This window comes from Stegodyphus dumicola, chromosome 7 (genome assembly GCF_044657685.1).
Source record: "Stegodyphus dumicola isolate Sdum_Otavi_A_Nest chromosome 7, ASM4465768v1".
NCBI lineage: Eukaryota > Metazoa > Arthropoda > Arachnida > Araneae > Eresidae > Stegodyphus > Stegodyphus dumicola.
Window position 1 is genome coordinate 209,015,771 of NC_140774.1, and position 15,766 is coordinate 209,031,536.

A 15,766-nucleotide genomic window follows, 5' to 3' on the forward strand; every position below is an offset into this window, starting at 1 on the left:
TTTTCTGATATTAACTGTAAATAAATAACTTGAACAGAAATAGCAGTTTAATTGTGTACATGGGAAAAAAAAAAAAAAAAAAAAACAGTTTGCAGTTAGATTGCAATGCAAATTAATCAGATTATAAATTTAAATATTTAAAATTGCCTCTTTTTAAAAAAGATTTTAAGTAAGCTTATTTCACTAACTCTTATGCATTTTTCTGTTGTTTTGGTACATCCTCCTTGTGCGTTTAGATTGTACGCAATCACGTCCCTCATCTCTCTTTTATTCTTAGCTGTGAAGTCCTGAGTCAACTTTCCTCTAAAAAAAATGGGATTTTCTTCCATGTAACAAAGCAGCATATTCTGATGAGAGTGAAATGATGGGAGAACATTCGTAGAAATTCAGCCGGCACGCGCTATAAATTGCGTCACTTCTCTGTGCTGTGATTGGTCTAAAGCTCCGCAAAATCTTGTCCCCTCTTAATACAGTCAAGTGGACTCAGCCGCGTGTCAACCGAGGAACACAGAATGGTTTTCTCCGATAAGTTGATAGCGGGAGAAGACACCAGTTTTTTTTTCGAGTCAATGTTGTTCGCGCAAGTAGTCGTTGGGTCAGCGATTGTAGAATAAGCGTCCAGACTGGGTAGTCTGCCTACGCTTCCAGAATGCATCGGTACGTTGATCTCTGTAGGCTCAGCAAACCACGAATCCTCGCGGCGGCAACCACTTTCAGCAACCGAGGAACAGCGAGTCCGCCGTCTTGTTGGGAACTATAAATCACACCATCTGTTGTCGATGGGTGCAACTTACATATCCTCTTCACGGTTCTCCTTATCATCCGGTCTGCGTTCATCGGGGGTCAACACAGCTGGTGGAGTAATCTGGGAATCACAAAGTCGGATATCATCCTTATTTGCTGGTCCGCACTCAAAGCGGCCCTCCCAATCTTCTCCAGCCATCCCTCCAGCATATTTAAGGTGGAAGGTGGGACAGGCCCCCGAAGAGGTGAGAAGTCAATCCCAAGATATCGGAACGTTTCCTCGGCCGTAACACTTGGTATGGTCTCACCGTTTACTGTTCGAGTCGTGGCAATATCAAGAACCGTGTGGTCCCTCCGCCGGACCAAGAGCAGAGAGCGGCACTTCTTTACGTTGAGGAGCAGCCCAAAGTCTCGACAAAATCTGTCGATGATCTGCAGCTGCAAGATCATATCCTCAACGTTCCGGGCCAACAGAATAAAATCATCTGCTAAACAGCCCAGACGCGCAGTTGTTCCGCGCAGTGCCACACCTTGCCCCCGTCCAGCAGTTGGGTCAGCAATGGATCGACGGTTTCCCATGCTGATGTGGGTGACTGATTTCTCATAGAGATCCGGGATCATCGACAAGAGAAACAAGTTCTCATGGATGCCGGGGCACGGCATGAAGCCACGTTGACTCTCGCACAAGACGACTGTAGCCTTTTTGTCATGAGGGCCGTGAACAAACACATCAGTGCGTTGCCAATGGAGATCGGTCTCCATTTCACCATGTCCACAGGTGTGTGCCTTCCTTCGGGATCATCCGGGTTAGCGCCTGCTCCGCAGGTACCTTCCGTGAACTCAACCAAATCTGGAAGATTTTGGCAACGTCTCTTACGACAGTTTGCTTCTTCCCTCCCTTTCGGTATTTGAGGTCAGCAAACTGAAGGCCATCAGGTCCCGCCGCAGACTTAGCTTTACTGTGGTTGATCACCTCAGTCACCTCTTGAATGGTGATCGGAGCCATCAGTCTTTCGCACGTACCCGTGAGGTTAGGTGTCTTTGGCAACTCGCCGCAGATGTCGTTTGGTGTTCCAAAGACTTCGCTATAATAAGTCTCTGCCGCAATCAGATCAGAGGGTGCCGAACCAGTATCACTGTTATCCAGCAGCTTGTGGGCAACTCTACCCGGAACCAAGTCATACAGCCTCTGGCATTCCGCGTAACGCAAAATCCTTTGGCTACTACTCTTCGACGAGGTCACCCTTCTCTGCTTCGCCTTGTGGCTCGGCTTTTTGGGTTTATGCCTGGGTGTCTCTATCCCCAGGTTTTTTACCATACTGGTTGTGAGCCTCTCCATCTCCTTCCATAACTCCAGGGTGTGCTCACTTGCTATGGATGGAGCATCGTGTCCGCATCCCGGGACTTCATGCCCTTCCAGACTGTTTTGTTGGTCATTGATCCCCTGTGGGATCTCTGTTGGCTCTGCTAAGTCTGCATTTGTGTCCTGACTTACCAACGGCTGACTGCCACCAGCAGTCTTCCTTCGGGTGGCTTTGACTTTGTTGTGTATTTGGACTTGCGTCTTACCAGGCAGTTTGGCCAAGGACCGCTCAACCTGCTCCCTGATGGGTGCAGTGCGTAGTTCCTCTATCGTCTCCAAGAGTCGCGTCGTCTTCGCTTCGGACCATGGTCGTGGATTGGTGGCTGAACTGAGTGCTAACCTTTCCTGGTTAAGCACGGCTAAGTGTCGATGCCTCCGATGCTGTGCGAGTCCCATCTTTGAAGTAAATCTCACACCACATTGAGGGCAAACGTGATTACTCTTGACGGGAGCCGTTCGGCACCCGCTCACGCATTTCCCTCGGTGGATTGTGATAGACAAGTAGTTCTGACTACTTTTGCTGCATCGGTCACATCTAGCGAGAACCACCCTTTTCTGCTTATGATGTGCCGCGAAGCTCCCGAATCCCGAGAACTCCTCCCGGCAGTCTTTGCATGATAGGGCTCCCACAGGTACATCAGCAAACACTTCGCCTCCTCTCTCAGTTTGATAGCATTCAGTAGTAGCAGTTGTCATCGGCTCACCAGAACCAAAAATTAAAACTTCAGAGTTCATCTGGAATAGAAACGTATATGAGCATTGGGCATTGGCATAATCAACATAAATATAACTTAACTAACTTAACTACTACTACTTAACTGGGCATTAAATACACTATGACATATACGGCCACTACGGTGAGTAATAGCAACTCCCAGCCTAGCAGTGCCGTCCTTCACCGCTTCGGGTTTTTGGAGAGGATGCTGAAATAGTCCCAACTTTTGATCTCCCACCCGGGAACCGGGCAGGGCAGCGTTCAAAGTGGCCCATAGGGTCGTCCCACTGCGAGCTCAATGCTCCGGGTACCCAGCTACCTCAGGGTAGTCGGTGTCCCATATCCTCGTCGCTGTCTCTGATGGTGTATTTGGGATTGACAGAGAGGCTCTAAGTTACGCTGTCACGTCGCCTCCGACTTCCACTATGACAGCCCAAGGACGTTACAGTGGGAAGCGTTCAAGGGTGGCCCGAAGGCCGTCCCACTGGAAGTCTTAGACTCTGTGTGCCATCCACCTGAAGTAGATGGTCCCGTATCCTCTGACAGTATATCCGAGATTGACAGAGAGGCTCTAAGTTACGCAGTCACGTCGCCCTCGGCTTTCACTTCTGATAGCCCATAGGACGTTACAGTGGGAAGCGTTCAAAATTCCACGCCGTTTCCTACCGGCGGGACCCATTCCTACTCAAAGGAGGAGGAGGAGGGATTTACTCGGCTAACAGCTTCTTAGCCGCTACTGTCCTACCGCTTATCGTCTCAGGGACTAAGTCCCTGAGCGCGGTAGTACACACTGACTCTGAAAGAGAAACTAAGTAAACCTAAGTCAATCCCTTCCAACTGGCGTTGCCCTTAGGCTCGATAGCTGAGTCGGAAGTCCAGCCCTTCGCTGGTGGAAAGATAAGGCGGCCCCCATTAGCCTAGCCCCCAAAAGGGGTAATTTCCACTTTAAGAGAGTCATAGTTACTCCCGCCGTTTACCCGCGCTTGGATTAATTTCTTCACTTTGACATTCAGAGCACTGGGCAGAAATCACATTGCGTCAGCACCGGTCACCGCAATGCTTTGTTTTAATTAGACAGTCGGATTCCCTTAGTCCGTGCCAGTTCTGAGTCGGCTTACTCACTGTTAATTGAATTTGATAGATATTTATAAAATTAATTGATTTTTCTAAAATTCAATTTACTTGATTCTTTCTTTCACAACCCAAAATTTAGTTTCAATCCAAATAAAATTTGCACACTTTTTCGGATTTATTTTTTTAATTTGTATTTCTTAACAATTTTTATAAATTTTTTGAAAAAAAATCTGAATTATAACCTATAAAATTTTTACAATCATCTTTAAAAGTAGAAGTATTTCTAGGTATATCTTCAAAAATATTAGTTTTTTATTAAACATTTCTGAAAACACATATGAATTTATATAATGGCCGCACTTTATATAGATTCATAATATTTTGATATACCGAAATATTACATTCTTTTTGGATTATTCATTTTGATTTCACATTATTTTTGAATTATTATTTACATTATACATACACCGAAATTTTACATCCTTTTTTCGGGGGGAGGAGGGAGGGAGACATTACTCGTAACTATGGTTTCCACATTTTGTTACGATCTTCAATGAGTCTCCACATTTATTTTTAACTTAACATTTCCAAAAACAATTTTACAGAGAATTAATCAGATGAAATCCTTTCAATTTTGTTTATGTTGAACAATAAATACAGTACAAAGTCCGAAATCCAGACGTCCATTATCCGGAATGATCTAAAATACGGATCTCAAAGCCACAAACATTTTTTTTTTTTTATTAATGCTTTACGCATGCGCATTTGATTTTTTCTTTCATAATAAAACATGGAGATTTTCACTTGAAAATTCCGATTCTTAATTTCACTTAAGGCACTAAATAAAATACCTCGTTATGGAAAAACAATCACGTAAGCATAAATTTGTGAGATTAATAATTTGGCTCCACAGCTGAGTATCTACTTGGCATACATCTGAAACCGAAACATTCACCTATTTTATATCCCTGATGCCGACTGAGTCATTATTTATTATAGTTTACTTTCATCATCACATGTTTATCAATGCATGAGTTTCAGTAATAACTCATGCTGTGATGTCTAAACTTAGTAATTGAATAACAAGAGTACGGCAATCTTTTATGCTAACATTAGGCTTGGCGATGATTATAGATTTTTAAATGTTCTAAGAAATGTCGACGAGGAAAAATTCAACAAAAATTTCTTTTCATATGCTAAAAATAGATTTTGTGAATGAAACTCACAGGCCAAAAGATTACATTTAGTGCTATTTTAATTAAGAATAACTGATATATTATTCACCGTAAACCCAGAAGTAGCGGCAGAATTTAGGGAAGACGAAATTTTTGGAATTTAGGGAAGCACCGAGTGGCAAAATTAAGGGATGAGAAGTATTTATGATTTAGGGAAAGCACTGGGATCCATTGTTTAGGCACAATGAAAATCTAGAACTTACGAAAGCGCTTTGCAGCAGAATTTAGGACATATAGAGACTGCACCAGGCGGTATCGAGTGCCGGCCCTAGATAAAGCCTTAAGTATACGTGGGAGTTTATTTATTCAGGTGTGTGTGTGTATTGAGAATACGGCAAAGCACACTAGGGCTATCTGCCTAAGGGGAGGAATGCCTTTCGTGGAGGACTTTCTAAGGGAAACTGGCTCGTATACAAGTTACACATGGGGAAAACCACGAAAACGCCCATGCAGCCAGCCCGTTCGCGGGATTTATTTATTCAGGACTCAGATTAGTTTGAAGCATGTGCAAGAAATAAACATAGGTATAGTAAATAACTAAACTAATACAGTTCAGGCTTAATTCAGTACTCTATAGGAGGAAGACAAAATTTAGCAAAACAACTTGGCCTTCGTCGCCAAGCTTGTGATACACAGCCAATAATGTATAATGGATGCTATTAAGTTAAACTAAAATTATCTTTACTGATTCTAAGGCATTTCAATTAATGCAGCAGACTGCGCTGCTCTCTGGTCTTCTAATTTGATCCAGCTTATTATTTTTTGCAGACTGTTTTTATTATGGCAATTTTATAAAAACTAAGCTTGAACTTTCGATTATGTCGAAAAGTGTTTTCAATTCTGGAGTTGCCAAATAGTGAAACCATGTTTTGATGTCCATTAAACAAAAAGTGGAATTTCTGCAAAAAATGGATAAAGGCATATCTGTCTCAAAATTATGCGAGGAGTATGGCATTGGAAAGTCCACTATATATGACACAAGAAAAAAGAAAAAGGAACTTTTTGAATTTTTTGTGGAAACATCTTAAACAACTTGCATTGAAAGAAATGTTTAATAAAATAAACAAATAAATATTAAGCTTTGTAAATTTTGATACCCTTTAGATCATAATTCTTCTTTATTTCATATATTACGGTTTCATATTTTTAATTGTATAATTTCTGCATGCCGTCTTATCAGATTTAAATTGATGATCTATGATCCAGAAAAATCCCAAATCTTGAATCGCTGAAGTCCCGACCAGTCCGGATTTCAGACTTTGTACTGTATTTATTAATACCATATGAAGAGATACTTTTAAGAATATTACTCAAATTTTTAATGCATTTTATTTTAACTTTTTTTAAGTGTTTGTTAGAGTAATTTTTTAATTTTGCAATGTTATTGTCTGTTATTTTACTTTAACTTAATTTTATATACAACAAAATTTATTTTGTAGATTTCAAAATTGTGCATTATATACATATTTAATACTTCTAAATATGTAAAACAATACATAAAAATATTATAAATAAAACATGCTTATCTTCTACTACAGATATGTTTAACAGCAACAAAATTTAATACAGTCAAAAGTCGTTAATTCGGACACCCATAATCCGGAATGATCTATAATCCGGACCTCAAAGCTACAAACTTTCTGCGCATGTGCACAGGCGTTTACGAGAGCGCGTAAGACCTTTACGGCTGCTAATATGTTTGTGCGCATGCGCGTTTAATGTGTAACGGAGGTATAAGCTGAGCTAAAATTATCTAATTCAGTTAATGTTGCAGATTGTGTTGTTCCTTAATCTTCGAATTGGATCCGGCTTATTATTTTTTGCAGACTGTTAGAGCAATTTCATAAAAGTAAGCTTAAACTTTCGATTATGTCAAATAGAATTTCCGATATATATTTACTAATATGTAATTTGTATCTACAAAGCGAAAGTATGTTTTGAAATCCGAAATCTGTTTATCAATTTCACGCGGCAGATTGGAAGTTGATCTGTCAGCACTATCCTTATCTTCAGGGCAGATGTTTTTATTTTATTTGGCTTATAATTCCTTACTAAGTGTAGTATTTCATCTCGATGTACTCTGTCTTTGACATGATTTAAATCAAGTTCCTCGTCATTATAATTCGCTTCCGATAGTGAAGAAAGTGACCCAGAGGTTATTGAAAACGAAAACAGTTCGATTGACAAGTAAGTCGGTATTCTCGGCACAGCAATTACGGGACTTGAACAGCGGAACTTTGTAACTGAACAAAGAAATTATGTCTGTTTATAAAATTAAAGAGAAAGTATTATCACAGAAAACGAAGCAACTTAAACAACTTACATTGAAAGAAATGTTTAATAAAGTAAACAAATAAATATTAAGTTTTTTTCTTTTCTTTTTTTTTTTTTTGTAAATTTTGATACCCTTTAGATCATAATTGTTCTTTATTTCATAAATTACGGTTTCATGTTTTTAATTTTATAATTTCTGCATGCCATCTTACCAGATTTAAACTGATGATCTACAATCCGGAAAATCGATAATCCGGAATCGAAGTCCCGACGATTCCGGATTAACGACTTTTGACTGTAATAAGATTTTTCTTTTCTTTCATGGTTGCAGCAAATGCAAGAAATAAAAATACTTCTGAAGATTTTTTTTATGTTTAAAGGTATTTAGTGGCATTAACTGCACAAGATATTTTTAAGCAAGTTGTAGCTTCTATTTAAAAGAGCTGCTGATATTATCATCCAAGACTCATATTTTCAAACTACAGTTAATTTTTATATAAACATGAGGTTTAGAATAATCACTTTCCTAAAAATCAAATAATGACACAAACATCACATTTGTGTTGTATTTTATATGTGTTGGGTATGTGCTCAGTGATGATTACAAGATGTACACATACATCGTTTATTCTACATTGCTCATCTACTATTCTATATTACAGTTATGATTAAAGATAATAATAGATACAGTTACATATATAACATCTCCCTTTTTTATAAAAAATAATAATAGTAATGATTAAAGATAATAATAGATACAGTTACAGTTACATATATAACAACGTTCTTTGGAGCCTGAATTAATCATAATCACAGAAGTTCAGTGGTTATGTAGAAATTATCTGCAGCAGGATAACTCAGAAAGTTCTGGGAACAAGTAAAATAGACACCAAAAATTTTGGAATCATTTACCATGATCTTTATTAAATAAATTTAAGATGATTTCTCGAAATAAAAATTAAACTTTTTTTTAAATTAAATCCTGGAAAGCACTTTCCTGTTTTCACACATGTGCTTAAAATTCTAATTTAGAATGCAATTGTCAAAAACTGAATCATAGCCTATGAAAAAATATTTCATTTTCAGATTAGATATCAAAAATTTTTTTTTTACCTCAGTAGTACATAGACTTCAAACTGCAAAATGTCCTGCAAAAAAGAAATAAAAATGCATTTCAATAGTCAGTACATAACGGAATATGCTATACAATATTTACATATACGTTGCTTCAAAGCACTAAACTGGGATGTAAATTTCTTCTGAAATTTAAGATGAATATGAAAAAGGTATACAATAAATAATTATTAAACTAACTTGAAGACCTTTAACCAAGAATTTAAACATGTTGCTAATTAATGTACACAGAATCATAACCTCTAGTGCAGTAATAAGGAATAGCAAATGTAATAAACACTAACTCTTTAATCAACATTTTAAGAAAACTGCTGAAACTGAACATGAAACACAAAGTTAATAATTTCAAAAACAGTAATAAAAAAAAGTGTTTCAAATCTAATAACATGTATACACACTTTTGGGCATAATAGCAATTCAGCCTTTTAGGGCATAGTGCATGCTGCAGAAAAGGTTTGAGATGGCACACAAACTGGTTTCAGTTCACCAGTTTTATATTCCTTTGGCCAGTGAAGGCAAACTCATTAGTCAACAGAGTCAATTATCAACAGTTCAATACTGAAATCTCTTTACAGAGCCACATTTTTTAAACTTAAATTATATAGATATTTATACTTTTATACACTTAACTAGATGCTGGCTTTTAGTGAGAACGTTTTCGATCTGATCAAGGTACGTTCGCTAAGTTTTGACTTTCTTCCAACTCTTCCATCCACACTTAACTTGTATTCTCGTTTCGTGTATCTTCTTCCATTCATTCTCTGTATATGTAAAAATCATTTTATATATTTCTCAATACTACATCTTTTTTTTTCGCTCCACAACGTCCCTAAAATTAACTCAATACTTCAGTTTTTAAGTCTTAGTTAAACTATATATGTATGATGAATAAAACTTGATATTATACTTAATAATGATACTATTTATTGATAAAAGAGAATTGTAAGATATAGAAAAACTTAAATCACAATAATGACTAACAGAACACTAATGTGAACAATGGCCTTGCATCTCCTTGAAAAGTTTGCATTTTGTATGTTGTTTTTAATTTTAAGCATTATTCCAAGTTTTCATGAATAAGACAACTTCTCAATTTACTCTTGACAAAAAGTTCATGTTTGAAAATGATTGTTCGTATGAATACGTAGACTCAAATAAGGAAAATATCAAACATTAGTTTTTTAAGCTGATTATATGTGTCGGGAATAATAATATTCCACATGTTAAAAATCAACATATCTTCCTTCTCCAGGTTACTTGTGCTGTGAACTAAGCACACATTATTTTTCTCGATGTTTCTCGATTCTGTGTCAGCACTGAGATGTTCATCAAATTTCAAGTTTCGTGGTTTTTTTTTTTTTTTTTTTTTTTTTTTTTTAATCCAGCAATTTATTTCAGAGTTGCCAGTGTGAATATTAAACAGAAAAATTCAATTCTGCTTCACTAGTATAAAGAGGTTTTTAAACAAAGGCTAACGTTGCTTTGCTGATTCTGAATTCCTGAAACCTACTGTGAAAAACTTCTCTCATATCTAAAACTGTTATTTTGAAATAGCAAATGTCAATATTAGATCTATTTTCTTGGGGATCTTTTAACAGGCTTGGAAAGTGAATCAAAGTTTCTGTTTTAAAATCTTGAGCAAAAAGAAATAATTTGCTTTCAAATGAAATAACTTCTCACAACATCAGAAAAATTGTGTTTCCTTTCTCCGGTAGTTTTTTGATTAAGCTGATTTAGATGAGATGTAACGTCTACCATAAAATAAAATTTTTGGATCCATTGATCATTCATTAGTTCTGGATTATAAACTTTTCAAGGAGAAATACTTTAACTTCTGTTAATAAGGATGCAAAATGTTTCAAAACATTTCCTCTTGATAACCAATGCACTTTATTATTCAGCAGAAGATCTGAGTACTTGCTCTCCATTTCAACTAAAAATTCCTTAACTGGCGATGATTAAGAACTTTAGTTATAATGGGGTTCATAATAATATAATCACAAATTCCATAACTTTGCAAATTTCTCCTGGAAATGTCTGCGCACAAAGCACTTCTTGATGAATGATACAATGGTAAGTAAGATCTTGCTACTGATTTTTCCTTTCAAAATAATAACAAATACGTTTCTTACGCTGGTCATTATTTTTGCCCTGTCTGTTGCAATTGAGACAAATTCATCGAATGGAATATGATGTTTATGAATGCACCCAATTAGAGCATTTGCAATATCTTCTTCGCGTGTTTGACTTTTGAGTAGCAATAATCCTAAAAATTCTTCTTTGGGACTCGTTAGATGAAATAAATCATATAAAAAGTGAAACTTGCACTGTATCATTTGTATCACAAGACTCGTCAACTGCTATTGATAAAGCTGAAACCAACCAGCTGGAAGATCTTCAACTACAGATAGTTACTAGTAATGTCATATTTTGGAGAAAGTTACTAGTAATGTCATGTCTTGGAGAACATCCTTGAAATGCTACTAACAAAAAATATGCAACACACTCAAATGGATAAATTTTTAAATAATGTCTGCGTTAAAATTTACTCTACAATACCCCTTGGTGATTTTTTTTTTTTTTTTTAATGCCAAAATCGTTGTTAAGAAGAATCAACACCACTTTCAAGATAATGCCGATCCTTCTGCTCGCTACAAAAAAGAAGTCAAAGACTTACAAAAACTCGGTGTCCATGTACACGTCAACCTATTTTAATTTTTAAAAAAAATCAGAGAATTGCACAAACCAGGCATTGCACACTGTCTTAACTTTGTTCATGTACACATCGACCTATTTTCACTTAAACAAAGTTAAAACTATCATGTTAACCAGAAAAAAATTTGCCGCTGTCTTAACACACAGAGAAGAACAAATAACTAAAAATACACAAACAGAAAGTAATAAATAATCAAAAATACATATTTCCTAACATAAAAACATTAAGCAACAAATCTTTTAACAAAAATTAACATATGGAGACTAATAAATAAATGAAATGTCAATTTTTTAATATACCCTTTTATTGTGTGCATACTTTCATGCTTCCCACCACCATCTCCTCCATCCTCCACGTAAGCAATTCAATTAAAGTTTTGGTCGTTTCGGCTCATCTGCTTTTAATGGTGGATAAATACATGTAATAGCATCCAAACCATCAACATTCATCCTCTTACTTACCTCAGACATACTCAAATTATGGTACCCACGTCAAAATACAGCACCAATGCATGTGCAACTAAACACATCAATTGAATGGAAAGGATAAAAAAATCCCGGTCCATACAGAAGGGTTACTATTACAAAAAGCAGCCAAAATCTCAATTTATCACAACACGTTTGGTGATATTCGCAGAAATAATGGCTTCTTAATGACAAAATTTTAAAAAAAAACCACAATTTTCCCCAAGGTTAGTTTCGCCAATATTATCAACATTAGGGCTTTTAAATTTCACGAACAATACTACTTGCCGATTTTTTCAGACAGAAACCAAGGGATACCATACAGTAAAGATCAGCCTGATGTCTGATTATACTTACATAACGTATTGATCAGTGTAATGTTGAAATTGACAGTTTTTTTTTTAATTGAGATAACTTTTGTCATCCACAGAAAAAATAATAACAGTTTTATAAAAAAAGTGTTACCCTGTAGCTTACATATTAAACAGCATATCGAAATAGAGTACAAACTGATGGCAAAAATAGAATCAAAATAGAGTATGAATCGAGAAAACTTCAAGTAGTGAATGAAAGTTTTTACTGATCAAAGTACTTTAAATCCGGATTAAAATCGGTAATGTAACTTAGATCAAAATAAAATTAAATTAGACATATATATTAATTGATTAAACACAGCTTGAACCCTGATGTAACATCTACAAATATCTCCGGCTCTACTCTTATATGCATCTTAAGATCACCAAATGTGGCAATATGTATTCTGCGCTGGTTTTTCGCGGAATTCCTTGATGTGAGATGGTTTGGTGTACGATGCTGTTTCAATGGCAACCCTTTTGACATTGAAACTTATCTTGTTATATCTTTATTATCGTGCATGTTTTGAAATGGCCTATGTTGCAATGATAGACGTAGTGGGAAGGTTTCAGCACGTATTTTAGACCGTGTGGAAAGTAAATTTAGTATTAAAAGGTACGATGTTGGAGTTGTTAGTCTTTTGTTCACGGGCGTGTTTACGAGGATTGAAGTGTATTTTTGGATTTTCTGTGGTACTTTTAAAACGGAGTTTGAAATGCGGAGCTGCTATGAGAACTCAGACGAAGAAAGCTGTAAGATAGTCCTTGTGTGGATTTGCAGTCAAATGCTTCCTGGTAAAGTATGTGGCTGTCAGCAGAGTTTTAAGATTTGGATCGTGGTTTTCGTGTAGTAAGTTAACTTGGGGGAAAGATTTTATCGTTATGTTAATTTATTAAAGTGAGGTGTGCATAGTTCGTAGTCTAGATTGTGTAGTTCGTAAATAAGTTAAAACATCGCTGTGTACATTGATTCTTGTCAAATATTTTTGGTTAGAAACTTTACATTTTTGCTATCTAAATTTTCTGTTTTTGTTTTGGATTTTTAGCTCAAATTGAGTGTTCAAAACGTGGTTTTTGTAAATACAAAAACCGGATTTTTAGAGACATTTTAGGCTTAAAGTTCTAAATGTAGACAAAAAATTTAGATAGTAATATGGCACCGTGAAGTTTCTTTCCAAAAATGTTTGGTGAGAAATTTGTCGCCACATTTGCCAACTTGAGGGCGCATATAAGAGTAGTTCCATATCTCCATTAGATCAAGATAACTCAGATCAATTAATATCAAAATTAATAAAATGTAATGAAAAATATAATTCAGGTGAAATAAAATTTAATAAGAAAAATTATTCTGAAAATCACTAAAGGTGAAAAGATGGAGTTAGCACAATTTAAGTTTAATTCATTCAATGAATTTTATTTATTTCTGGGAAACATTTTCCTTAATAAAGGCTAAAAACTGAAAACTGGGAGATTTGGCAATCTACCAGGAAACCAGAAGAAAAACCAGAGTTGGCAGCTGTAGTTTATGAATATTTAAAAAAAAAAAAAAAAAAAAAAACCTATTTTAGACTGGTATATACCAACATTTTCTGTATTTTTTGTTGTTTAATTTCTAAAGCAAGTTAAAAAGCAATCTAAATAAATATATATATATATTTCAAGTACTGAAAAGGAAGGGCATGATGGGAATGATCTTTTAGCAATGGTGAAAGGGGTGAATAGGGCAAAATAGGTTGAGAACCACAATGTTAGATCTTTTAAGTACTAGTAAAAAAAATGAAGTTTGAAGCTTTCCAGGACATTCAATTATTATTAAATGAAATTTGTTTATATCTAATTAGAATTTCTGAATAAATCAAATACATTCATGAAAACAAGCAATTTCAAAAGTCATTAAAATAACAGTAGTCAAGAAAGCATAATGTTACCAGTAAGAAATCTTTAACAAAGTGAAAGATCATCCACATAATTTAATTGCTATATTAATTAATCTCAAAATAAATAAGAAATATTTTCTTCCAATTAACAGTTACAGAAAGAGGCTCTCTGCAGAAGTATATATGTTTCATGAAAATATGCAATGAAATTTTCCCTAAATATATTGATTACTATTTTTAACATCATAACTCATCAGTTCTAAAGATAACAAAAAAAGAAAAAGAATTTTCAGGAAAGCTTAACTTTAAACGTTTTTATTTTGTGAAAGCAAAAAATCTGCTTTCAAACTTTTATTTTAAAATTTTTAATTAACATAATCCATTATTTTAAAGTTGCATTATGGGAAGAAATGTATTCATGGAAAGGTTGTTTTACATTATGAAAAGCTTCTATCATTCTACAACTTTTATTTATTGTTAATTAAAACAAATTTTAAGACATTTAACAGGAAGAGAGAAATAAAATGGAATGGAAATATCCCCATTATAAATAATCAATAAAGATCCTGAATTAAAAAAAAAGTGTGGAAATTTTTCTCTTCCTAAATATTTAACATTACTGGATAAATAGTAGCATTTAGGCTGATTAGCATATTTCAGCTAAATATACACTATATCCTTAATTCTTATACATCTATTACAATATAAATATACCTAATATTAAAAGTTTAAAAACAATATTATAATTAAACTGTCTTGGACTAAATATCTCATAAGATTAATACAGTTCTGCTTCAAGTAAGAGAAAAGCTGTTACGTAATTAATTGATAATACTGTATTATATTCTACAAGACCTTTTTGTTGGTTTTCCAAAAGGTTTTACCTTTCAAACTCTGCCCTGCTTCAGAAAATATGTTATAGTGTCAAAAGCTGTTAAATACATGATTTTAGAAATTTTCAGAAAGATCATTTCAAAAATTTTACTAAAAAATTCCTTACAAACCAATAACAAATTTAAGAGTTTCTAGTTTATTTACAGTGTGAGCTCCGTCTAAGGTATTTCGTGCGTTATGGCATTTTGTCCCATTTTTAACGAGCATTTTAAGCTAAATATACGGTTCTGAAGAATAATGGTCAACTTAATATAATATATGACATGACGAAAATACGGTCAGCCTATTTTTAAACTTATACTTTACACCTGGATTTATTGTAAAATGAAGACTAAGAACACGCATAATTCAAGGAAACTAACATTTTATACTTTTAGTTTCGCACATTTACATATTCTGGCACTTTCTTACGAAACTACACATATTCGATTACATTTGGATATCAAAAATTTTAATTTACTTGTATACTAAATTCCTATGTACAAACGGATCACGAATATAAATATTTTGTGTAGTTGAAAAAAGAATACATACAAAGCAAGCCTTTTGAAGCGTTCTTCTCCTTCATGAACTGCATCCATATCCATAGTCATCTGACACAAGTGAAGTCTCGGAAATTTTAAAAAACAAAAGCACACGGTATACAACAAATTTGTTCTTTGGCGCAACCACAACCAGCGAATCAGCTTTACGTTGCAACGCAGTGTTGCCAAATCGCGCAATTTTTGACAAAACTATGCTGCTAAAATTTATGTGCATGCGATTTTGGGAAATTTTCGCTGCTCTTTTTACTTAAACGCACATATGTTAAAATTAATTTATAATAAAAAGATTTTGCCCCCCCAGATGGTATAGTGTTTAGGAGCCACTCGAATTTTTTCATTATTTAATTTCTTCAAATATAATGCAGGACTCTAACATCT

The 15,766-nt window shown here is 34.9% G+C and overlaps 1 protein-coding gene across 12 annotated transcripts in view; it reads right to left on the minus strand.

The window, feature by feature from the left end:
• LOC146996625 (uncharacterized) overlaps positions 1-15,529 on the minus strand; it is a 243,990-nt gene extending 228,461 nt beyond the window's left edge. For all 12 annotated transcript variants that reach the window (XM_085821315.1, XM_085821317.1, XM_085821310.1 and 9 more), the window contains exons 1-3: positions 15,378-15,529; positions 8,519-8,553; positions 189-2,842 (exon numbers count right to left, since the gene is read on the minus strand). In XM_085821315.1, coding sequence (XP_085677441.1) covers positions 1,508-2,842 — 1,335 coding nt within the window. In that variant the 5' untranslated portion in view covers positions 8,519-8,553; positions 15,378-15,529 and the 3' untranslated portion in view covers positions 189-1,507. The remainder of the gene's footprint in view (positions 1-188; positions 2,843-8,518; positions 8,554-15,377) is intronic.
• Between the last annotated feature and the right edge of the window lie 237 nt (positions 15,530-15,766).